At 41.7% G+C, this 26,229-nt stretch overlaps 2 protein-coding genes across 3 annotated transcripts in view; one reads left to right on the top strand and one right to left on the bottom strand.

The window, feature by feature from the left end:
• Nucleotides 1–3,679, top strand: part of LOC126561718 (BMP-binding endothelial regulator protein) — a 70,102-nt gene extending 66,423 nt beyond the window's left edge. Inside the window, exons 6-7 of the mRNA XM_050218025.1 lie at nucleotides 1,592–2,028; nucleotides 2,384–3,679. Coding sequence (XP_050073982.1) covers nucleotides 1,592–2,028; nucleotides 2,384–3,679 — 1,733 coding nt within the window. The remainder of the gene's footprint in view (nucleotides 1–1,591; nucleotides 2,029–2,383) is intronic.
• Nucleotides 1–26,229, bottom strand: part of LOC126562107 (slit homolog 1 protein) — a 335,492-nt gene that overhangs the window by 81,385 nt on the left and 227,878 nt on the right. The gene's annotated exons all lie outside the window — the stretch shown is intronic.

Below are 26,229 nucleotides of genomic sequence, written 5' to 3'. Positions count from 1 at the left end.
TTGCTGGTCGGGACTTGTTCACCGGGCTGTGTACGTACGAGGGCTGTGGCTGTGTAAAGTCGGTGAAATGCCTCCACCACCGACCGACCGAGTCAGTGCTTGTTTTTGTCTCTATTGTTTTAAGCAGTCAATAAAATACCGAAAAAGGTTGACCCAACGGGAATTGGGCAAGCTGGCCTGGGTCGGAAAAAAGGGGGGGAGGAGGATGGGGTTGAAATTTAAGAAAGAATACGGCTAAGCGCACCTTAAACATGCCAAACCCCAACTGCACACCGTTGTCTGGTTCGGTACGCTTTGCCACACGCGTAGAGAATTTCTTGTGCAATTTTTTGGCGATTTTCTCAACTCCCCAAATTCACTTTGTTTAATTCCTTCATTTATCAGAATGAAGTCAATGCCGGTGGAGGTATTTGCGTGTATCGGAGACCGTTGGTTCTTCTTTACGCTGCTGTAGGTAGCAGTTACGTTGCTTCCTCAAGAAGCTCAAACTCTGCTGCAAGCAAGGAGATAGCGATAGAGCGTGTGTAGATGTGTCTTTGAACCTTTTTGAACCGTGGAGCGGTTCTTCCTTGTTCGCATGTCAGTAGAGAGGAAACTTGGAGAACCCAATCCGACCTTAATCCGTTGAGTCAGCGTTGTCGGAGGCTACTGGGCTTGCTAGTCGATCGCGAAACACACCGATCGGCAACATTGTAGCGCTGAACAGAAAATGTCGTGATCTTGAGGGCGACATAATCTCTTGAAGTGGACGCTCGACTTCTCTGTAGCCTAGAAGGAAGCTTGCTTAGGAGGAACCAGTTTCGGTACCTTGGAAGTTCCTGCCAAACAACCCAATTCGAACACATTCTTTACGTGATTGCTTTCTCCAAATGGTTCCGTCCCTTGTGCCAGACGGGGCCACCGTTACACTGTCGTGAGGCAAGATGTGTAGGTTGAACGAATATTATGGTACACAGCACAACTTCCTGCTTCGAGACAAAATGTCAACCCCCGGTATGCGTGTGTGCTCAACGAAATTCCAACCCGGAATCGCCTCCATTACCTTGACCAAATCTGTCAACGCGACACCCCGAGGCCATAACATTGCACTAGGCGGTACCGCTGCTCACGAGTGCGCCACCGGCGTCGATTATAAAATCGATTTAAATTAGATGAAGATTGATTAACTCTGTGCTCGTCTCGTAGAGATCAGGCCATGTCTCGGTCGTGAGGGGGGGGGAGGGGGGGGGGGGGGGGTGGAAGGTTTGCTGTATGTGTGTCTCTTGTAACGCCTACGCGATCTTTAGACGCGAATCGGGTTCGGGTAAGATGTTTAGCATATTTTCTGATTCAATTCAATGTGTGTGACATTGAACTTGTGCGCCATGGCGGATCTCGTGGAGGTTTTGGCAGGGGACGGCTTTCGTCTTCCCTTTTTGCAGCTTCCCTTCGGTGACCTTTCTGCTGATGCTGGTGACACGCACTCATGCAAGGTCCGGCTTTGCTGTAGGTCGTCTCCGCCATAGCTCGTGTGCGTCTCTCTGTGTGTGCCTGAGTGGAGAATCGTATTTCATGTTCCGTTTCTTTGTGTCTCGCCCGATCTACTTCGCAGGCTGCCGGCTGAACGGGCAGAAAGTGTTCGGTGAGGCAACACTCAGCGAAGACCCGTGCGTGAAGTGTACGTGCACCGGCCACAAGCTAACCTGCACCAAGCGTTCCTGTCCGGTGTTGCAGTGTCCGCTGTCTAAGCAAATCCGAGCGCCGGGCGAATGTTGTCCGCGGTGCATCGAGCGGCGGGAAGAGATTCATCTTGGATCACCGATGTGCATCATTGGCAAGGCGGTACACTTCCCGGGCAAACCGTACCACGGTGACCAGTGTTCGAACTGCACCTGCCAGAATGGGACGTCCGTGTGCGAGAAGAGCACCTGTCCGATACTGGAGTGTGCGCTGGAGGATCAACAACGGGAGCCGGGAGAGTGTTGTCCATCGTGTCCGATGCCGGCTGAGTTCCGGAGTACATGTGTTGCAGCGGGAAAGGTTTATCAGGTAAGCATATGAGTGTAGAGGTGTAGTGCTCCTGTTCAACATTTAACTGAGATCGATTGAACGATCGATCCATAGTTCCTTAAGTAAATTTATTTGTTTTCATGTTTACTATCAAAGCGTCTAATCCTGTGATCTACTCCGAAACTTCGTCCCTGCATATTAGTTGTTGCTCTTACAAGATTTTTACAAAGAATACATTAGTTCTTGTACGAAAATAAATATATTCAATATTAATAAGTGTTCCTTCAATTTTTAGTACTCATAGAAGGTGCTACATTTTAAGTATCTGAAAGCTGTCAAGGATCGCGATTTTTAACTTCAAAATGTTATATTCCTCCCTTCCATTTCCATCCAGAACAACGAAACCTGGAGCCTAAACGCGTGTACCTCCTGCGAGTGCCGGGCGGGCGAAGTTCGCTGCGCAAACATCCAGTGCCCGAAGAAAAAGTGTGGTCCCAACGAAACGCTCCTCACCACGGCCGGTGAATGCTGTCCCCGGTGTGTCGAAAGTCCTGCCGTCTGTACCGTGTTCGGTGATCCACACTACAAAACGTTCGATGGGAACTTTTACAGCTTTCAGGGCTCTTGCAAGTACCAGCTGACGGCGGACTGTGTCGGACACACGTTCTCGATACGGGTCACGAACGATGCACGGCTCACCAAGTACTCGTCCTGGACGAAAACGGTCACACTAAAGCTGGAAGGTGTAAAGGTCAACTTGGGACACAGGATGCGGGTGAAAGTGAACGGAACACGGGTGGAACCTCCTTACCGGTTAAATAATACGCTGGACATCTATCGGAACGGTGACGGTACGGAGGTGATCGTGGAGACGGCACTCGGTGTGAAGTTGTCCTGGGATGGGCACAACTTTATCCAGGTACAGGTACCGACCGCCTACAAGAGCAAGCTGTGTGGACTGTGCGGCAACTACAACAGTATCTTCCGGGATGATCTGTTTACCCGTGCCGGGCTAAACATGACGCACAACGTACGGCGCTTTGCACGATCGTGGGCCGTCGGAGGTCCTAAGGCGTGTACACGGCAGCGCAAGAAGGAGCTAGCCGCACGCCATCCACAGTGCAAGTCAAAGAAGTTTGTCCCACTGTGCAAAGCGCTCCGTACGCCGGAAGTGTTCGGTCGGTGTAATTCGCTGCTCAATCCGGACAACTACTTCGAGTCGTGTAAGTTTGACATGTGCGAGTGTCCGCACCGGCAGTGCTACTGTGACAGTATGGCAGCGTACGCACACGAGTGTGTCCGGCAGGGTGTTCCTTTGCCGGACTGGCGTACCCTGACCGGATGCAGTCGAAATGCTTCGGGAATGATACCGATGGCGAGGAGTCGTTCGGCAGTACACGAACCAAACGCTATCGTTGCCGGTACTGCGACTCAGCACAACAACATCCGGCGACATCCGAAGCGGGTTAGGCGACCGAAGCTGCTACTCGAACAACCCAAGCAGGAACTGGATAAGTTGCTACCACTGTCACTGGATCGGAAGCATCACAAGCTACTACATCATCCACTGTACAGGAAGCAACAGCAGCAGCAGCAGCAGCAACAACAACAGCAGCAAAAGGAGAAAAACAACATCCCTGTGCGACCGACCAGTGGTAGCCGTCGGACACCACCGCCACTACAGCGTTAAATCCTTGTACCCTTGTTGTCACATCGCCTGGATGCGAAGTGTCCCACTCATCAACTCGCCATGTAACGCCCTTTCTTCTACCAGCTCCTATCCCTTCCCAGTTTACCTCCAACTCTAATTCTCTCTCTCTCTGTCTCTCTCTCTCTATCTATCTTTAGAAGCAAACTCTCGCTTGTGTTGTATTTCGTTTAAGATAGTTTTAGTAGCTAGGCTTAGGTTAGCAGGACGTAGCAATCACGCCCAGTAAGAGTAGCGCCATTACGTTGTACATATTAGTTACCGCAGGACTTATCGAGAGGATTGTGTGCGTGAGCTTCAGATCACTTCTTTCTTGCCTTCCCACTAAACGGAGGCAACCACCATCATCACCCAGTAAGGAAACGATGAATCTGCAAAATATGAATAATCTCACTTAACGGATCGCAAGGAGAGACCTTCGTCCGACGAATGAATGTATGGATGGAATAGAGAAGTGGAAAAGGTGACGACGTTTAGGGGATGTACGCGGGAAACAGCTCACAGAAAGCTCCTTCCTTTAAGCTTTTTAAAGGAGGAAAAAGAAGAGGTCGTTTTTTTTATTTTCCTCACTTTCCTCATAAAAAATTGTTTTGTATTGTAAGCAAATTTAGTTACTAGCATGAAGCCTTAACGAAGATCGATTTTGCCGTACTTCACACAGCTCTCCCTCCCATCTTACACCTGCTGTACGGTATGATTTTTTTTTTGCCCTTCGGTTACAATAGGTGAGAGAGTGATTTTTTTTACTTAGTAATTTTGTTTCGAATCGCACGTTAGTTTAGTAATTTTATTTTCGTAGTATGTAAAACCTTTATCCATCATGTAATGAGTACGGTAGGTGATTTTTGAAGAACCTACCTAATACGATTCATGAGTACTTCTATTTGTGACATTCATCAGTATTTATTTTCCTTCTTAATCGTGTTAAACGGACGGACGGACGGATGAGTTCATCCTTCCACCAGCAATTCTTCCAGTACCGATGAGATGAGGGCTGCAAAAATGAGCTAAAGAGGCACCGGATTGATTGATTGTTTTCTATGATTTTTGCTAATGTTTATGATTACTGGTAAGGTTTGTTTATCTCTTACCCGCGCTAGTGGTGGACCGTTGTTTAGTCTCCCGCAATAGACCGGAAGTTTATACTGGTGCCGAAAAGTGGACTTTACTTTCATTATTTTTTTTTCTGCCAACTCGAATGAATACGCATGCAGAAACGAAAATTCTCAACATTCCATCTTTTGCAAATCACACACTTATCCGACTATGATGATACCCAAACTCCTCTTTCAGTGAAAAATCTTTTATTTTTTATAAATTCGTACGTATTGGAGAATTGCTGACGGAAGAAGGGGACGTAGGAAGAGTAGTTAAGATACAACGTGAAAGTTAGTTAAAATGCCACACCAGCAACAGAAACAAAACGCAACAAATAAGAAACTCTCCAGTGAAATAATGATACTAAACTGTTTTGCTGTAGGTAGCGGATAAGGAAAGTGTTAATAGTGAATGGAAAGAGGAAAGAAAAAGGAGAAAAGAGAATGAGGGCAATGGAACTAAGGTTGGTAAAACGATTAATGAAACAGAAATGTTAAGCTGACACAATTGAGGTGAAAATCTTGTGTGCCTGTGTGTTTACTTAAGATGAAAATTGAATTAGCGTAGCGAAAAGCAGTAAACAAAACAACAACATACAAGCAAGTTAAATAAATAAATAGGAGCGCAAAATGTGATCTCGTGAGTGAATATTAGTTAAATGAAATTGAACAAAGCAAAACAATGGGGAAATGAAAGTGAAAGCCAACAAGGCAGAAAAGATGCAAAAAACTGAATCGAATTGAGTGAATGGGGAAAAGTAGAACAAAAAAGTGAGGCGGTGATGTAAAATTGAATATTACAAGAAAACAAAAAAAAGTTACTCAAAACCGATACGAACTAGGAAACGAACGTTGTGTAATATGATGACGGGAAGAAAGAGGAAATGGAAAAGGAACAGGATAGGGGAAAATGAAGGAAAACAAAGCGCACTTTTTACAGCCAGCTAAGGACGGATGGTTTGTTTTAATGTATCTCTAATGGTTCCTACACACATACCAACGCATACATTCATACATACAAGCTACGAGTGGTTAGTGGTGTGTAGAGATAGCGCACACTACTTAACGCACCCACAAATACATACAACACCCACACACGCATGCAAAACACGGAACAAATAACATAAGCAAAGGAATCCCGTGCTCTAAGTGATCGTTTTTGAGTGCAGGAAGCAATGATGATAACGTTTTTAAGTAAATCTAATTTATTGTGCAAACTCGAAGTTCTATAGAAGCTAAATTAATCATGAGAAGCATAGTGCGTGTGTTTGTGCGTGTGAGAGAGAGAAGGAATGTGACACGCGCTGCTGCAAATGCGCCAAAACCGTTGATTCGGTACTTTTTGTTTTGGTATTTTTTTAACATTTTCTATTAGTTTGTTTTATAATTTCCAAAACCAGGAATTTTGTTCCCTGGAGATGGTACATTTTGGGCGTGAGGGCGGTCAAGTAAAACCGAGCTCCTTCGACAAAGAAAAGGACCTGTGAGAGTGGGTATGTGTGTGTGTGTGATGTGAGTGAAAATGACCAACAGAAATAAAATACAATGTATGTGAAAAAACAAGCTACAAACAAATGGTTTAAATGAATTGTAGTGGTCGTTCAAGAAGAAAGAAAATATCACATTTTAGTCGTATATTTTATTAATTACAGTACGACTATATTATGGATAATGGGGACGAGAGAAATCCACGTATATCGTGTTACTGCTTAACTCAAAGTCAGCTTTACACATGATTTATACTTCGCACGTAAAGGAATGTAAGAATATGGAAAAAAAATCATGTTGAAACATAATTTAACGGAAGTAGCAGGTGCTGTTTGAAACCCCTGTATTTAAAAGCGCCATCTCTATGTCAATGTTTGTACTATTATTCATCGCAGTCGCAGTCGTAACATCAGCGCCGGATTGTATGCAATTTATTTTCCATCTTGAACAGCAAGATAGTTTGCTCCAAAAGGTATGCAATTTAATGGTAAAAAATTCTCTTTTTGGAATTGATGGTTTGAGCAACTAACAGCAAGCTGTTAAGCGCAAAAAAGCGAGATAATTAAATAAGTGAGCAGAAAAGTATAAATTGAATTTAAAATTCCAAGATTATTGTCATCCAAGAAATAAATCGCATACTCTTCTCAATGTTTCAATCTTTTAATGACTTATTTTATTTCATTGTTTTCCTCTCGTTCCCCATTTTGCGATTGTATTCATTCCGTTCAATTTTCCTGACCCCATTCATCAACACCCGCTGGTGGCCAGTGTTTAGCAGTTTAGTTTAGTATGCTTTACATAACTACGAAGACGAGATATGAGATATGTATGTGTGTTTCCTTTTCGTTTTTGGTATGAGCTGGTTTGGTTTGAAGTGTTCCTATTGTTTCCCCGGTCGGTCGGATACATTTATGTTTTTTTTCTTCTTCTTCATAGGTTCGTACGTGATCGAGACAGAAGGAATAAATGAATGCGTGTAGTATTTTACATTTCACTGTTTTCATGTGCTGTACATGGCTGGCGTGGGTTTTTAAAAGTGTCCTTTTTTGCATATGTTAGATGGGTTTGGTTTATCCTTATGGATGTTAGCACGTAGCTAGCAAACAGCAAATCATACGAGTGTCAAGATAGTTTCGGTTTTTGTTCAATTTTTTCATCCATCATTTCATTCAACGATAATAAATTTTGAAGTGACAAAGAATAGCCCAGTCAGAAATCGAAATATTTCTTTTTTCTTTCCTTTCCGCTCGGTAGTGTTCGTATGGTAGCTTCACTTTGTGTTTGATTTCTTGTTTGATGATAATCTGTTTTCGTCCTCGTTCTGGTTTAAACTCTTTACATTAAAGCAACATTAGTTACATATCTGAACGCAAACAACTTCTCGTTAAATAGTCTCAAGTGTTTTAAAAACTTTTGCACTGCCTTTTAAACACATTAAAATACAAATAAATCGGAAACGTCTCTTTTGGTGATTACATAATTTACCCATTATTACAGGTCTATCAAAAACACATACAAGCAAATAGGTAAGTGGATACATTTTAAGATATTTAAAAGAAAAACACAGCAATTTTTTGCCTCTTTTTACTGGTAGTTGTGATGATTGTAACAAGTGATTGAACAAGTACTTCGTTACCATCGTTACCACATCGGCTGGCAACGGTTAGCGATGAGACGAACCAACAGAAAACGCTTAAAATCTGATTAGAAACGCTTCACGTTTTGGTTTTCAGCACAACACGTTTTTAAGGGTTATTAATTCAATAATTTAAATGATAACTTTTGTTTTTACAATATACTGTTTCCTGTGTGTGATGTCGAATAACATAACTGCCATTTTTCTTTACATTCTTTTCCATGTTAGAGCATTTTTGTTTTATAAATAATTTTTATACAATCGTTGGCTTGCCTTTTTGAGAATGCTATCCATGCTATTTAACGTAACGCATAACCCAACAAAGTTCGGTAACACTGCAGTGAAACTTAAATATTTTTCCATCATTTCGTTTGCTGGTTAAGATTCGATTTAGATTTGTTTTAATAATTGTGCTATTCATTGCTTTTTCATTGCGTCTTATTGGTTACGGTCATTAAATTCCTAGCGTCGGACTAAAACTGGCTCTTTATTGCTGAACTGAAACACAACGGTGTGTCGTTTGGTTTGTTGCCATTTTTACATGCTTTTCTTAATGTTTTCAATTTTGTTTGCTTCTTAATGACGTCACTATTTGTTGTTTTGGTTGCTTACTATAGTACTCAGCACCAGAGTACGCTTAGGGTTATAATTTTTTTTTTTTGCGAACAATGTCCAGTTTTCCAATCATGTTCACTAACGCAAAAATGCACTGCTTTGGCCCTAATATACAATATATTCAATATGAATATGAATTCAATCACTTAATGCACAAAACTGTGTTCTCATCACATTTTTCTTAACTGAAACTGTTGGATATGTGTGTGTTTGTTTTCACTTTCAATAATTTTTTCTACTCCTTTTTTAAATTTTTGTATTTTGTTGGAGAAAATGATACATTGCATAACTAATTCAAGTGTGATTTTTAACTGTCCTTGTCATTTAGTCGTTTTCTTGTGTTGTGGTTTTTTTCTATTAAAATTTTCTCTCGCTTATTTCAACAAAACATTTAACATTTTCATTTTTCCTATCTCTTACCCACTTCCATTTTTTTGCCTTATTTCTTTCCCTTTTCCTTTTCAGTTTGAACTTCTAACTACTGATCCGCTTTTGTGTTGCATTCTTTTTTTTTTAATGCACCCATACCCTACTAATCTGGGGCGCGAAAATAAATTTCTTACACTAAGTTTTTTTTTGTTTTCTTCACTTATTAAATACATCGACTAGCTTAACAAAGCCTATCCGTACCCGAACACGATGATCTGCTTAAAACTGCTTAAACACGACACAAATATCGTACGCTTCCGTTAGAATACTATGTGTATATACATTTATCGCTTCATGTTTTCTTAATTTTTCTCACATTGTTTTCTCCATTTGTTTCTTCTTTATAGAAAGCTACATCATTCGGTTTTTGTTCTACTGCTTCGTTTTGATATGTCTGTTAGTTTTGTTAGTTTGGTTTTTGGTTTTCTTTTCATGATATGTTTTCGTTTCCTTTTTGTTTTAATCTTTATTCAGATAGAAGACTTCAGATTTGACTTCTATCGAAGAACATTTTCTGTTGCATCGTTTCGTGTTCGATAATTCAGAAGTATCACTTTGCCCGGGGGTTTTAGTATTCCCTTTGATATGTTTTGTGTGAGACTCCAAATCCAAGTCCAAATCAAGTAAATTTCATCATCTGAACGTTGTCTGAATTTCGAACGATCTAAAGCGATGTTTCTTAGCAATAATGTAAAGTAGTTTTTTTTTCGGGGAGGGAATGTTTCTGGCATTGAATTTTGTTGCCAATTTGTTTGTAGTTTTTTTCTTCTTTTTTTTGTTTCAATGTGTTTTGTTCGCCTATGCCTAAATTGGTTTCTGTCACAGTTTTATATGGATCGTTCGCTAATAGTATAAGTAGTAGTAGTACATGAAAGGGTAGGAAATATTGAAAAGTGAATTACCATTTTCCATTTTAATTACAACATCCAAAAATAGCGCTTATCTGTTTGTTTTTTTTTTTGTGTTTAGCAAGGAAACTGTCTCATTTCGTTTGCTTCTCTTTCTTTTCCCAATAAGCCGGCGTAATGGTTTGCGTGAGTGAAAATTTATTAAACTAATTGTTAGCTGGGCATTTTGATCTTCAAAATATATAAAAATAAACCCATTTCTCTTTCTTAAGACTCGGTTGATTGCATGCAATTTGGAATAATTAAATTGCATCTCTTTGGCGACGATGGAATATAGTTTAAAATATAGTTAAGATTGTTTGCTAAACTTCGTAACCATAAATAGGTGTAAATGCGTTTCTATGAAGCTATTTTGAGGGGAAAAAAAGGAGAATAAAGCACAATCGCGCCTTTAAACCTGACTTAAATGCTAACAATATTCATTTGTAGGAACTCTGATTACATCGCTTCTTTCTTTTTAATTTTCCATACCGCTGGGATTCGTTCTAGCGTAGGAAGAGCTGCTGTGATTGTGAATCCCAAGCAGACAGAGTCAGAGCAGAAGAGAGAAATTCAACGAATTGTATCAACTCAATCTCAACATTCAAAACTACTGTGCTCGGAGAATAAGGATTCGAACTGTGCGGAAATAAATGGCAAGCTATTAATAATCGAACTAAACACAGCTGTGATTGGTAGCACGTGATTAGCTAAAATCATACCAAACTGGAAAACACAGGCTTAAAAGCTTAGTTTTTTTTATCAATTTGAACGTGAAACGCGTTAAGCTTACGGCTATCGACTTACACTTACAAAACAATCAGCCAGCTGGTGTACAGCAGAGCTTTGAAATCCATTTAGTATTTGCCATTCGCCCTGAACGTACCGCGAACGGACACCGATTTACTTAGCGTTATTTTCTCCTCTAATCTTAGCTCATTTCGTTTACATCTCCTATTATGATATGTCAATGGCTTACAAGTACAACGCTACTACTTACACGATCAAAATTGCTATTGCTCACATGTTTGCCGACGAACAACCAAGCAGTGTGGTTTCTGTTTTTCTTCTCGTGTGTTTTATGTTTGTGTATTTTGTTTCCTTGTTACCTACGCCTTTATGTCATTAGAATACACAAACATTAGGGTAGCTAGAGTACGTCCTTGCTGTAAGAAGTGGGAAAAGAATTTCAACAAAAGACAAACATAACTAAATTCAGAATCAATTACTTGTTTTCCTATTCAATTCTTTCTGTTTTGCTCGCTATTTATCTGTAACAATTTTCCAATGCAATGTCCTACAAGTACGCTTAAAGTTCAATTTAAATGTTAGAAGGTTTTGTTCGATAGGTGCACAATGACGCCGGAAATTATGAGAAAACGGAATAGCGTTAACAGAAGGCAGAAATCAACTTTATTCAATTTAATAAAATAATGCCTGCAAGGACCAATATCTTCGCTAAGAGGGGAATAAGGGCAACAACAAAAAAGTGCTGCGTGCGATGAGTAATGACAGCATCCTGTTAAAGAAAGATACGTTAAAGGATCTCTTCCACGCCTAGGTTATCCCTCGCACGGAAGCAATGCTCTCAAGTGTTGCCAGTGCGTCGTAATGCTAGCGAAGGTAATGGAGTAATTGAGTGAGGTAAAATGTGGAACGGTCCATGGGCGGAGTCACGGGCCAATTTGTGTGACTTCAAACGCCATGCAAGAGGCTCCCTTGTTTGATTTAAAGGCCGTTAGATGTTGGATGCATTTTTCATTTCATTCTTGTGTTGTGTTTTTGCTTCCATCTTATTTTATCTCACTTCCCTTCGTCCCTCTATCTGTTGAGATGTTGATTTTACTGATTTTGTTACATTCGTTTGTAACTTCAAAGGCGAGAAAGATAAGATGAGACACACGTGAAGGCATTTTTTTTGTGCCGGAAGGATGCCGGTTTGGTTTGCATTGGTATCTTTTTTATTTCCTCTTAGAAGAACAGGTAATCTTGGGAAATTGTCACCTTTCCTCTTTTGCTGATGGATGGTGGGACACTTTATTCTGATACAATCTTGATGAAGTTAGTGACCTTCTGAGTGAGCCAAACGAACCCAAACGAACGGCTTAATAACCCACATTGGACCTGTAGGGGAGTTACCATAAATTTGATAAATCGTGCAATAGTTTGCTCCAGTGTTTTTATTTATAGAGAAAACACCATCTTCTTCCAAGACGAAAATATGGAGGAGAAGACAAAATCCTATTTTCTTCCCCCAATTCAATCACTAACTATCGGCTCGAGAGAAGCAAAAAACCTCAACTAATCCTCCATTGGGAAGCTACACCTGTTTCTACGCAGAGGACGAACCTGGATGGGATCTAACACTTGTTGTTTCGGACACTTTTCCCACTTTGGTATGGTATTTTTTGTTGCGAATTCCCACCTCTGAGACAGTTCGCATTCCCGGCGGACCATGGTAAGTGAATTTCCGCGAAACAGGATTTTACAGGTGAAGAAGATTTGATTTGTTCTAGTTTTCTGCCTATACCCAAGTTACTTTAAAGGGAGGAGAGGTTTTTTAAAATACATTGATAAGATTAAATGGTGTGAAATTGCGGTGTTTGAAAATTTAAACAAACGTGAGCCTCGTCGGTTTTGTTTGTTTTGGGGAGAAACGTACGAGTACATCTTGATAGGAAAGTTCGAACGAGATGCAGCTAAAGAAGTTTCGGGAAGTAAATAATTTTAATATATTTTTATTCATTTCATGAATTAAATGTTATCGAATTGTTTAATAAACCATTTGTTTGAAAAATCTCAACGGACCAATTACACCACAATACGCCTAATTGTAGGCAATCAGAAACTCAAGTCAGTAATATTTGTATAGCAACACCACATTATTCCAATATTAGTTTAAATTGTTTCTTTCTGTAGAGAACTTAACAGAGAAAACTTTCACATCTTATCAATGGATAGTGCTCAACGTTCCGTTCAATAAATAAATAAAATTTAAAATCATAATTAATACCTTTACCAACAAAAAACACAAACATCCCAATTGTATATCGCTCGAGCATCGATCTTTCATATCTGGAATATTTTCTTAAAGTTGAGATAAACAAAACATTGAGTCTACGAAAAAAAAACACCCCCAAATGAGATCTCTTAGTATCCGTTCAGCCGGTTTGCTTACTTGAGCGCTTTCAAAATAATATGGCCGGTTGTTTTTGAAAGTTTCATGATCGTTTGTGTTACTTGAACCTTACAAACATCTCTCTCGCTCGCTTCTCCACTTATCAGGGCCACAATCCATATGCTACCGTGCATTGTTTTTAAAAGTATTCTGCTCAAGAAAAACAATCCTGTCCCAATATCCGCAAAAAAACAACAAAACTGTTAGTTTAGGGTGAGACCCAATGGCTGACCTTACTACCATTAGGCCACCAGGAGCGTACGAGCGGGAATATTACCTTTTTTGAAAATGTGGAAAAGCATAACGCAAGCTTTGGCCCATGAAAACGCATCGCTAACGAAACAAAACAGCAGCAAAAATATGGTGAAAAAAAAAAACATCCGATTTCAAGTCTGTATGGTGCGCGTTTGAATTTTTGGTGCTTTTCTCCTCCCCATTTGCTGGCCAATGAAGGAACCCTTCATTTGGGTGTGTTTTGGGAAAACTTTTCACGGACATAGTATTTTGCTACCCCAATACTGTCCCCTACACCTTGTTGCCACCACCCTGGAAACTAAACTAGCGCACATTATACCAGCCGATTTTCCAATCGTTCGCAGCGATGGTTTGTTTTTCTTGTTACATCACGTAAACATCCATCGACTGGTGGAAATAGGAGGAGAAAAAAAACCCAGAACGTCTGAACTGGAACTACCAACATTCAGTCAAACCTGCAGCTGGGAGGTGGTAAACGAAATAAGAACCCAAACACAAAAACTCCCATTCGTTGTTCGTTTTTACGATCATCGATAGGCAGGATCTTTTCCGGGGGGGTTTTTTTTTTGGGTGAAATAGTTCCGTTTTTGCTCTTTCCACTTTCCATGTTTATTGGTTGCCAGTTCGGCTTTTGTTCCCGGCGATGCCATGCCGCCATCGAAACGTGATCATGATTTCGTTCGTAAGCTTTTGGAAAACAAAGGGAATGCTTCCTGGCGGACAGCGTCTTTAAAAGCGGGCAGCACAAACGGAACGGAAAAATTAAAGTCCCTTCCCCCCATGGGGTGTTTGTTAAGGGAAAATTTTGAAGATTAAATTTCAATTGCCTTTAAAGCGTGTCTCTCCCTCTCTCGACCCCTCTTTTTCCTTCCCAACGCAACACCAACGCAAGCAACTATCAAATCCAATTCGTTTGGAAGCGATGAATTTTGCTACCAGGTTTTGTGTGTTTTTGTGAGGGTCATTTCCACTACAAATATTTCGAACAGTTCGAACAGGGATGGGAGGGCAGGTTGGGAAATAAAATATGTTCCCTATCCCTATCTTCTGACTCCCACAGACACCCTCATCATGCCTGCGTTACTGTCCAAGGACGAAGCAACCAGTAGCGAACGTCGATTCCTGGGTAAGGTCGATTTGGAACGTTGTTTTGACGTTTCCATTGTTTTTCTACCGATGCAGGCCGCAACCCGCATCGCTGGCCACCCGTGCTTGGGTTTACGGGTTTGTGCAAGTGTGTATTGAAGAGAAGGTTATAAATTATTTACGATACTGTCGGCAGGCGAAATATGTGCAAAGTTTCCGCATTTCCCGCCAAAAACTTTTCGACGGTCGCTTCCGTCCTCGAAGTGCTCCAGAAGCACTGGTGGAAATCGCTACCAGCCAGAGGCAGTGGAAATCGCGGACGAAGGAAGGCCAAACGGGTTTTATCCAAGTAACGTGTTTCTTGTCTGAGCTTTGGGCGTGCGTTTCGTCCCCTTCCCCCGGTCCATCCCCTTCACCCGGTCACAGTCTACGGGCAGATAAGAAATGCCGGGTTCGAGAGCGGTATTGGGAAAATTATTGTGCTGCGAAAGTTAATCGTTCACCATTTCAACCATTTCATATTGGCTGGCTGGTTGTTTTGTCGGTCGGTTCGTTATCCTTTAACGTGTTTTTTGTGCCCTGCAAAGAGAGGGAAAGAAAGGGGCGGAAAATGGGCTCCCGAAAATTAAAGCACCTGCCCTGGAGCTAACAAACGACAACGTTTGGAGTGTGGTTTTGACGGTTTTGGGAAGGATATTAATCTGGTACTGTTTCCGGGAGAAGTTCAGCAAGTTCCGTAAGAACCAGTCGTTACTTTGGATATATTTACTGTCCCCAGGGTGTATGGAGTGTGTGTGTTTTTCTTTGTTTTTCTTTTCCGGTGATCCAAACAGTCTATAAGAAGTTTTTGCTTGATGTGTTTTAGCAAAAGCAGAACAACCACTTGATTTTAACGAGCAACATTGACAAATATTCGCCTAGATTCGGTTGTCGATTAAAGAAATGGACCCTATTTAATTCGGTATGTAGTAGAAAGATGTTTCCAACTGCCACTTCCTGCTGGTTTGAAAAGCTTTTATCTAGTGATATGATATTATTTTCGATAGCAATTAGAGAAAATTGAAGGATATTAATATAAAACTTGGATTCGTAATTTAACTACTATTTAATTAAGGGCTCTTAGCATTGGTGTACTTCTAAAGTTTTAGTAACAAAACCACTAGTAAATTGATTAAATTAAAGCATGCAGGATTATCTAAACAGGTCCAAAATGCAACCAAGTTCAACGTCAAACTGATTCCTTCGCACTTTTTCGACATATTTCAAGGTGCAGGCCAATCTGAGCAGCAATATTTAGACCCTTGCTCCTTCGTGCTAAGGTTCTTTGAAATGGATTTTTTACTGTCCAATTCTACCTGTATATAATCCACTTCGTCTTGAGAGGTGCATAGCACTTGAGAAGGTGTTCAGTTGTACCTTAAAACTGTTATCTCAAGAACCCTGATTAAAGGAACACGGGTAAACCAATTAAAAGTCAATCATTTTTAATAGCAAACACGTACAAAAAAGGTTATTTTTCTATAAAATACCACAACAGAGTGTAGAAAAAAAGGCACAGAAAGTTAAAAGTAAAATCTAATATAATTGCATTTAAACACGCTGCCAGAAAAGCTTGTTTGGTGAACTAAATAGTTTTTTTTTAACAAAATAAATGGAAGTTGCATCCAAAGAACTGCGATTCCACTATTTCGAGAGTTTTGTGTTCGAAAAATAATTGCTGCATGGTTTAATTGAAACTGTGACAGGTCAAATTATAACTAATTTGCTAACAAAACATAAAATATGCTTCAAAATTATGCAGAAAACGCAATCAAATCATTTCATTATCCCTTGCTGGCCCGGCTTTGCACTGTGCCATAATTTAGTTTTAAGATAATTAGTTTAATCATTATTACCTTCCAATTTTGACTTTGATGCCGAATTCCATTTCAAAAACCAAGGGTTCTTGGCATTGCTGCGGGTGGGTTTTGTACGGGTGCGGCTCACCGTACCCTCTGCCCTAGAAAAAAGAGGCACCACTTGAACTTGAACATAAAATTAGCATTCATTGCTCGATCCATTCCACACCCGAACCGATCCTCTCAACCAAACAAACCTCCTCGCACAAACTTGTATGCGGCTGTCGGTTTTTGGAATAAGTTTTCGATAATTGGAAAGTTCCCTTATCCGGAAATTACATCACATCACATCACAGCGACATCGTGCCCGCTGCCAGGCCGAACAGACACACATACCCACACTCCAACCGATGTAACGGGCGCTTCAACATCGTGAACCAAAAAAAAAAAATGGTTAGAAACTCTGTTTTGGATAAGATCTGATCGGAAACGGCGCAAAACTCAAGCTCGGCACCGGGCAATGGTGTTTCAACATTGCAAAGTAAAAGAAATAACAACAACCAAGAAACAAACTAAAAACAAACATCGATATGAAGAGGGCCATGCAAATATTGACATCCATTTTGCCCCCCCCCCCCCCCCTCTCCTTGCTCCACACGGCTGCATGTCCCTTCCGGTCTTAAAGGAACGGGGAAGGATCGGCATGATGGGATGGTGCATCAAGAAGTTTCGCGTCACGTAGCTGCTGGAGAACGGTACTTCCGGTAAATGGTTGGGTGGAAACCAGCCAAGAAAATAAAATAAATTGAGTTGCCGAGTCGGTCCTCGGTTGGTTGGTGTGTGGAATGATCAAAAATCGTGGGATTGTGTGCCGGGTTACACACATTTGATAAGCATCTGGAGTGTGGAAGCAAGACATTGCAGGGTAAAACAAGGAAAATTCCAACATCCAACACAACAGAGAGAGAGAGAGAGAGAGAGAGAGAAGAAAGGAAAGCGAACACCAGAATCATTATCGATTCGGATTGCGTTCCGTTTATTTGTTTATTTTAATAAGTGTAGCACTACTTCAAACCCACCATTTCAGTACCAGCGAACAGTGGGAAATCAAACAAAACGTTGGATTCACTTTAATCGATCGATCGCAAGTGATCTCGTTAGGAAATTCGCTCCACGCTCCTACCGTTACCGAAGGGTGGAATATTATTTTCCATAAAACACTTCTTCTCACAATGGGTTGTGGAAAATGATTGTTTCCGTTTGAACGGTGAAACACGCTGATCTTTGAACCGTTCTTTTGAGCAAATGCTAATGATACACACACTCGTATTACGCTAATGATAGCTTTCTCTCTTCCCCAGTTTCAAGCTCGTATCGACTCAATTACGTGCGTGTAACATGATTGATTACCTGTTGCATAAAGCTAGGTTGAAATATTACCAAAAATAGATTTACTTAAACTACCAGAAAACTCCCAAAAAAAGGTCACCAAACCAGCAAAACTAAACCACTTCAGAAGCTAGTTGTAATATGCGCTTAATGTGCTACCTGGGGCGGGAAAAAACGCACGCTAGTGAAAAGCACACTCGTACCGGCAATTTATTTCACATTAGAACACACCGCATCCATTATCCTGCACGCTTGTCGGGTTTCCTTTTGGAGCCCCGTACCTTTTGCTGACTGGTGCCGTAATGCCAGAAACCAGCTTTTGAACATTGAAGCAACAGCGTACAACAACAAAAAAAAATCTAGGCCATCATTTTACCATACGCGAACAAAAGGTAAGTTCACCACACAACGAGGAACCCGGTACTGACCTGGAAAATGTGATAGCTGAAAGCTTTTCCGCATCCAAATCCCGATCCTAGCAGGGTGAGTTCATTGTACGGCATGTAAAAAAAAAAACGAGTGGAGGCGCGATGCAGGCAGAGGAGCAACAAGATTTACTTGGCTACAGCATTCACCACTTAAAACTCACCCTCCCAGAGCGGATTGCACCGGTGATGCACACGAGCAAGCGCAGTTTATAGCTTAAGCTTCCCTATCGAAATCGAATCACAGCATCCGAAGGTACACAGGCAAACGATTCTCGTTTGGTGAATTGTTTTGCAGTAATTATGTGGATTATGTGATGCGTTTTCTCCTGCTTTGAAGGGATTAGACCGGAGCTTTTGGAGGGTTTAGAATTTTGGAAGCTTTTTCCATTCTCCCTCTACGTTGTGAGAGTTTTGGAAAAAAACTGTAGTTAATATTTCTCATTATTATATTTTTGCATCCATTTATCTAGTCGCCCATTGTGGTGAACATGTATCGATAAAATCGGATTTTGGTATCATAAATAATTTTCCCCATTCGCGTACGATTATCCCATATCCCCTGGCTGGGCAGTACGCGCCATACGCGAGTTTGGCGTGCCGTGCAGGGAACATGAATCATGCCTTCAATACTTTATTTCGATTACGGTTCGGTGGCTTTTTCCGTAAACCGTGCGGGACACCATCGGTTGTCTCTAAATTATATTGCTACACGCTTCCGTTCATCCACCGAAAAGGGAGACAGTACTGTGCCCTGAAAGCATGCATTTACATACGGTTTACGGTAGCATGATAGAGGAAACGGATATCGGAGCAAAATAGACAGTAAAAAAAAGAAAAAACCCGGAAAATTTCGTTTAAAAATCTTTCCTCACGCTTCTCAATTTCCCAATTTGCATCCGTCCCGACACATAGCCAAGGACGATGTAAAAATTATTCATCACCAAGAACAAATCCACTCGCCTCGCTACGGGCACATAAAATTGGAGCATGTGCCTTTTGTCTACCACCATCCGTAACGGCCGCACACGAAAATGGTTTCGAAATGAAATGATAAAATATTTCCAGCATTAATCTTCTGCACTTCTTTTGTCATCGCGTATCGCGAGAACCGAGAAGTTGCCCCTGCTGCCTCCGATTCTGTGCCCTGCCGCGTGTGCTAGTGCTGTTGCTGGTGCAACAGTGTCCTTCGGTCGATTCGGGGAGGGCTTTTTGTTTCACGCAGATACACCACGCACACAATGACACACATACACACTAGTGTGCGAGTGAGGTTTAAAATTGTACCATAAATTGTTGGCTTGTTGGTGTGGGGTTTTTTTTTCCCGTTCCCCCGTTGACGGTCGGGCCATATTTTATGACCCCTAGCAGAGGGACACACGTGTCGTAACGGTCACGCAAAGTGGGATTTGACAGGGTAGAATGATTGGGAAGAAGCAGGACAGGCGTATGATAAGAGCGTAAGGCTTTGGCAACCCCAACGGGTTTGCTAATTTCGGCGCGGTTCTGATGGACACATTGACAGTATTACGTTGGGGCATTACTGTGTGAGTGACACGAATGTAAGTACTTTCATTTAAAGTTTAAAAAAACACCGCGATCTGACACCGTCTAACAACTCTTCTCTAATCCATGTTTTTTATTATCAGACCGTCTGTTAGAGATTGTTTGCGCCAGAATGTATGCAAAGCTGTACGCATCTTCCGGCAATTTTCAAATAAATCAAACCATCAAGCACGGAACCTTTACTTTTATACGCTCTTTACTTTACCGTTACTGTTCCGCACTTTCTTCCGCATGCAAGTTTAACCCTTTTATTTGCCAGCGCGAGCAAACTGGCTGCTCGACATAAACCACCCACTAGAAAATACCGAATCGCATGAAAATAGGGACGGATACTTGAGCAACAAACAGCAAGCAAAGGGAAAAGCTTTCCCACGGTATGTAGGAGGAAAACAGTTAAAAAAAGGCAAACACAACACAAAAAACCAAACAGCCAAAGCCGTGACAGTATGTCCCGTACAATCCGTGTTGCTTGCAAAACGGAACACGTGACAGTTATGACGCATCACGGTGAGGGTGGAAAAGCTTGAGCCGAGTTAAGCAGATTAAAGCGTAAACGAGTGTCGGTACAGTGGCCCACTGGGGAAAGCGATGGGGATAAAGGGGTGGATAGAAAAATAAAATAGAAAAACCCCAGAACCCAGCCAACAAACGTTAGCTCCTGATCGGTACACCCGGACGTAGCAGAATTACCGTCAGTACCCGAGACACCCATCCCCGGTCGGATATATCTGAATGTCCTTTTTTTTTTGTTGTAAATGTCATCTGTTGAAGTGTCTGGAGCAGGCGGATGAATGGAACGAACAGGAAAGACTATTCTGTTTGGACGTGGAAAATGCAAAAGTGTCTTTTGTTCAAGCGGAACTATAATCCGTAACCGACGGTTGCACTGACAGTTGAATGTTGGCCTTTGGATGGTGTAGTGTGGTTAATGTATAGTTTTTGAGTTTATAAGTTAATCTTCTACGTAACCTCAATTTACAGTGAGCATAGTGTTTGTAACCAACACTGGAAAGCTGAGATAATTAGCGATAGGGACATTTCACCAAGTACCCTATCCACCTGGTCACTCCAAGATTTTAGAGATAGCGCTGAGATCGATAAAACACATTAGATAACAAGACTCAAAGCAGTTCTGAAAACAACCGTTCAGCGATTGAACAGTGGTGCTGATAAACTTAGTTTCGAAATTAGACGAAGTCCAAAAATACAGTTGCTTTACTTTGACCAGAAACGATACTTTTCCACTAAGTCAACTGCTCCAGATAAAAGATTCGAGGAAGGCTGTTGGCATCGATGTTACAAATCATGAATACGCTGCAATATGCTCAATCTTCCAGCACTTTCTTCGTGTAGATTGCAATTGGTAGAAGTGAAAAGTATTTTACATTATTTATGTATGCGCTTCGAGTAAGTGGATCAAATTCATCAATTCATCCCACAAAGATGTCGATGTTGACAATAGGGCGGAGAGACGTCAAACTGAAGCCTAAAAATAAACACGTGAATGGTTTTAATTTCATAAAAGCACTTGTCGTTGCATTCCAGCGTCATTTGTGATCAAACAATCGGGGTTTATGTCGGAATTTTACGCTCGAGCAGTTCTTTTAGATGCGTTCAGACAGATTATTTCATTTTTCTTGAGCAAAGTGAATAAGCAATCTGTAATATGGTAAAAAACCGACTATTGAATCCAAAACAAATACACATGAGTTTTAAAGAGCTAATCCCATTCATAATACTTTTTGAGCCTTATCATCAACATATTTTAACGTTATCTCTCTAACTCATGATAAAATGAAAGTAGTATTTTTTAACTGGCTTTTATAACTACAAAATCGCATCAAGAAACAGCAGGCAATGTACTAAAATATTCCTAGCAAAAAAAAACCGCTTCAACTTCTATCTTAATATCCGTTCTATAATGTATTTTCACTCAAAACCCCAAATAAGCTGGTGAATATATCCTTTTTCCCCATATCAAGATATAGCCCCAACAAGGGACCCACTTGAGATCGGTGATATCGGAAGAAAGAAACCGAAACCAGTAAAGCATCCTATCAACCACTCAACGGACAAGAGGTGAAAGCAACACGAGCTGCGATCCGATCGATGTCGAAACCTCACCTCCCCTGCTTTCCTGCCTGTTCGCCATCTAGGCTGTATATTTGGTGACTGTATTCAGCTTCACCCCATCACCATTGGGGACGCTATATTCCCGCACCCATCTGCTGTACCCCATTGGGGCACATTATGCAAATGGTTCTAATTATTTGATTTCCAAACAGGAAACTTTTCCCGTTAGCCAAACCATGGGGCTATCTTTGTTCTCCTTCTTGTCGCGTTCAGTGAATTCCGGGACCGATGGATGGGGTTTTTTTTTTGGTGGTAGGTGTGTGACATATACATACACACACCCATACACTCGGTTACACGGCTCGGGTTAGATGGGAATAGAGGCGCACCCGGAGAAGTAGCATCAGGCAAAAGAGAAGAGCCGAAACATTTGACAAAGGAGGCCGGGATGGGAACCAAAAGTTCGGTAAAGAGTGACTTTGTGAAGTGCTACCTATCCGTGTTCTAGGGTACATGGTTTTTTATGCTTTTTCTTTTCATATTCGAGTTGCTCCTACTTGACCAACACGACTTGATTGTTTGGAGCATTTTTGGCAGACGATAAAAATGACCCTTTGCGAGTGAGTCTTATCGAAGCAGCCAAGGAACAAAAAAACTGAAGGAAGACACCAAGCAAAAAGGTTGATGCAAACCCTCGGTAAGACGTGATACTCTTCCCAGTACGATGGTTTCATTGTGTTATCATCGTTTTTCCCTCGGCTGCAATTTAAACTGTTCACGTTCACGGCGATACCGAACCGAACCTTTCCTAGTGTCCATCCGCCAATGGTAGCGTTGGCGTGATGCAACAATTTTGTACCGATTTCAATCACTTCCCGGAATAAAACAGAAGAAACCCGTACCGCGATACTCCACGGCCCGCGGTGGAATCGACCGACGACTGACGGTCAACTTATCGCAACATGGTGCACGCGATTCCAACGAACGCTGTGCTGTGCTCGAATGCTTGAAGGCCACCCGACCCCAGTTTTCGGGACGGGTTTGGAGGACACAACTGAAATGACCTTTTCGAGGATGTAAATTCAAGAGCTTGCAGCTAGCAGGCACCATACACCGGTCGTGGGTAAGTTTATTCGTTGTAATGGATTTTTCATTACCCGCGGCAGGTGGGTTACTGTGGTCGAGCTGGCGCAAAGAGTGTGAAGACTGTGTGGCACAAAACCAGGAATTGAAGATTATTATGCACGTACACGTTCAGCAGTGTCGGAAGCGGCGGACGATAAGGCTACTCACGATGAGATCTGAAGGTGTTTTTCGTGGAATATTGATTGTAGTGGAAGCAGGAATTCATTTTCCTTCGCTTCGAGAATCTGACCACAAGATAGCAGGAACGCAAGTCGGGGAAAATCTTGAGCGTTTTCTCTTTGAACTTGTCACATTCTCGATACCTGGGAAAGTGGGAAGGTAGAATAAAAAGAAATTTAAATAAAATCTAAATTAGCTCTTGCAATAACTTTAAAATGCAAGCAAAATTTTAGTTTTAGAACATTTCGTTAGAGCACAAATCGATGTGTCGAAATTGACAAACCAAAACTCACACACCGACGAAAATGCAGCACAAAAGACAAACAAATAAACATAATCCTCAACCTCATGTTGCACTGCTGTCAGATGCAAAAATATGTCAACAATGCTAACGAATTGGCTTTCGCGCTCAAAGCATATCGAGCACCAGCGACGATGGAGACGCCTGGTAGGTTTCATTAATCCCATATCTCGCAGCGACCGGCAGCTGTGCCCACTCCATACTCCACTGACCGAGTGCACCGAAAGCTTCACCCTGAAAATTGGATTGCTCATCAGTTTCGGTTTCGTCATCTAGCCCTTCCCTCACAACGCCAGACGCTCTGTCCGTAAGCAATGGAGACGCATGGTCCTCTGTATGGTGCAGATTAATTTATACAACCAAGAAAAAAAAACGAGATATTCGAAAGTTGACACGATGCTCAAATCTTGCTCATCCGACGAGAAATGAGCGCATCTAGAAGTGTCTAGCCCGTAGTGTACATCGACGACGCAACGTTTTTTTTTGTTCATCTCAAAATGTCAATCATCAAGAGGAAACCATGTTTGCTAATAGTACAAGTGTGTGTCTGCGTCGCGCAAACGATTCGATTTTCACCTCGAAGCTAACATAAACCAATATACACAAACACACGCACACAGGTTCTCGATTGGCCGCAAATCGAAAAGTCACCAAAAATAGGTGTGCGTTTTTTCGATTTCATTGTGGACCGTTTTTCTGTTTTGCCTCGTGATCAGAATGTGCTTGGCACCCGCAGCAGAGAAGCGGCCATCCACCCTTTTCTTTTTTTTGTTTTGTTTTGCTGATCGAGAGAGCTTTTTTGTATTTTTTTTCAACAAATTTGAGCATATTCTTCTTGATCCTAACGACCAATATTTTTTCTCCATCTTGTTTCACACTCTTTTCTCGCTTGTATTATCATCTCACCACGTGGGGTAAGTTCTGACGTACGGAGGAAAAAAAAAACAACCTACCACATCGCCTCTTTCCATCGTCAGCTTTTTCCTCACCTTTGGCGCTTTCGATAGAAATATGCTAGAAAGCGGCTAGCAAAGTGAACGTACGAGCATTTTCCGTTTGTTTGCCGCCACAATCCTCTCCGCACGCTTGTCTGCGTCTGGTGTGCGCGCGCGGACATGCGGTGAAAAGTCACGTACTGCTACGCTCATACACGTGTGACCTGGATGAATTTTTCGGGAAAGGGGTAAACTTAATCCTTTACCAATTCATACAGCAAGCAATCTGAGGGATTTTTCCCTATCGGGTGGGTTGCGTTTAAAGGGAAAAAGTGGATAGATGGGGCCGGAATGATGCATAGCTATGCATAGTAAGCTTCTCTGTATGTGTGCTCCCTAACGTTGGCGATTCACCATCGAATGGACTTTTGCAATGAACTCAGATTTTCGGATTCGTCCAATGCACCATCTTCCGACCGGCCCTGGTCTATCTAACTCACCCAAAATCAGACTGTTTCTGGACCCGTCCCTATCCCGGCACACTGGCACTCGGGAAAGCGGGAAAGCGCCCGACATCTTGTTCGAGCACGTTTCCACAGGGCAGCACATGTCGCGGTTCACACGGGGTTCCTGTGTTTTGGGGATGGGCTGGCCCTTATGTGTGGCGGGCTAAGATGCATCCCGCCACACGATCCAGACAAGAGCAAGCGAATTCTTGTGCAAGCAGGCGAGCTCGAGCACATTTCAGCACAATTTGTCCCGGCGAACGACCGATTATTTTCAACTTAAATGTAGCACTATCAAGCGGTCCCAACTGCACTGCAACGGACCAAGCAGGAATGGTGGCCGGAAATGGAGCGAAACAAGTGGCACCAGACGGAGCGGGTTACATACGCCAGGATCGTGCCACCTCATTCTGCTTTGCAGAAGTTTGCGGCAAGAAGGTGGGATGAAATTGGGACTCATGAAATATTTCTTTACATTTTCCCTGGTGCAGCTCTGGTTGGACATGAGGTTTGACGAGGTGGAATAGTGGGGAGATGTAATCGGGAAGAATATTTATAGTATAAAACGGGGAGCTCAAATACATATGTTTGCTGGACCTATCCACACAGACAGTAACCTTATGATGTACAGAAACGCTCTGGGATAAAACTGGACAAAGGCCTCTTGGTTGTTTTGTTAGCGAACGGTCTGTTGACGGAGATCTTTAAATGGTTCGGAAATAACATGTTTATCCTTCTGAAACGACCGAGAACAAGAATCAGTTTGTTTCAAAAAGCTTAAAAAATCTTTGAAGATGTGCACAACTAAAGAGAGAGTTTAAAATAAACGTTATTCATACTCGCCATGTTAGAAGATGAAGAGTTTCAACATTTTTGGAAAAGATAAAATGTACTTTCAAGCTTTCAACGCTTTCTATAGCTTTCTATCTAATAAAGTAAGGAAAAATGCAATAACTGAAGAGCTTAAACAAAAAAAAAAAAAAAACAAGTCACGCCAACAAAACTAGAAATTCTTCCTGTGTCTCATAAACTCCTGCACGCCATTGCACACAGTTTGCACCATAAGCGATTTTAATTGATTCCTATCTAATATATGATTTCATACGTGCAAAGAATTTCACACCCGTACACGGTACCACGGTTTGTCTCGTTTCCGGTGCTGCGTGAAACAACCCGCTAATAAACCTATCAAACCGAGCAAAGCAACAAATAACGATAACGGCCGCCCAAACGCCGATCTCCATCATATGGGGATGGGTTTGGTTTTTTGTTTGTTGTTGCTTCTATTTTCTGACGCATCCACGGTGCATCTACTTCCGATTCTGGTTGCGCAATAGCTACAAAACTCGAAGTAAATTGGCCGCAAAGTTTTTAACGCTCCGGCGTACATGTATACTCACCTTGGCGCCATATTACCTTTTGCTTGTTTTCCATTTCCACTACCTTCCCCCATTTTCTTCCTTTCGATCAGTCTCACTTGGTTAGTTGTGTTTTGTATATGTTCTTGTGTGCGTGTGTGTATG

Source organism: Anopheles maculipalpis, chromosome 3RL (assembly GCF_943734695.1).
Source record: "Anopheles maculipalpis chromosome 3RL, idAnoMacuDA_375_x, whole genome shotgun sequence".
Classification (NCBI taxonomy): Eukaryota; Metazoa; Arthropoda; class Insecta; order Diptera; family Culicidae; genus Anopheles; species Anopheles maculipalpis.
Note: the sequence above shows the minus strand (reverse complement) of the source record. Positions and strands in the feature narration are given on the sequence as shown.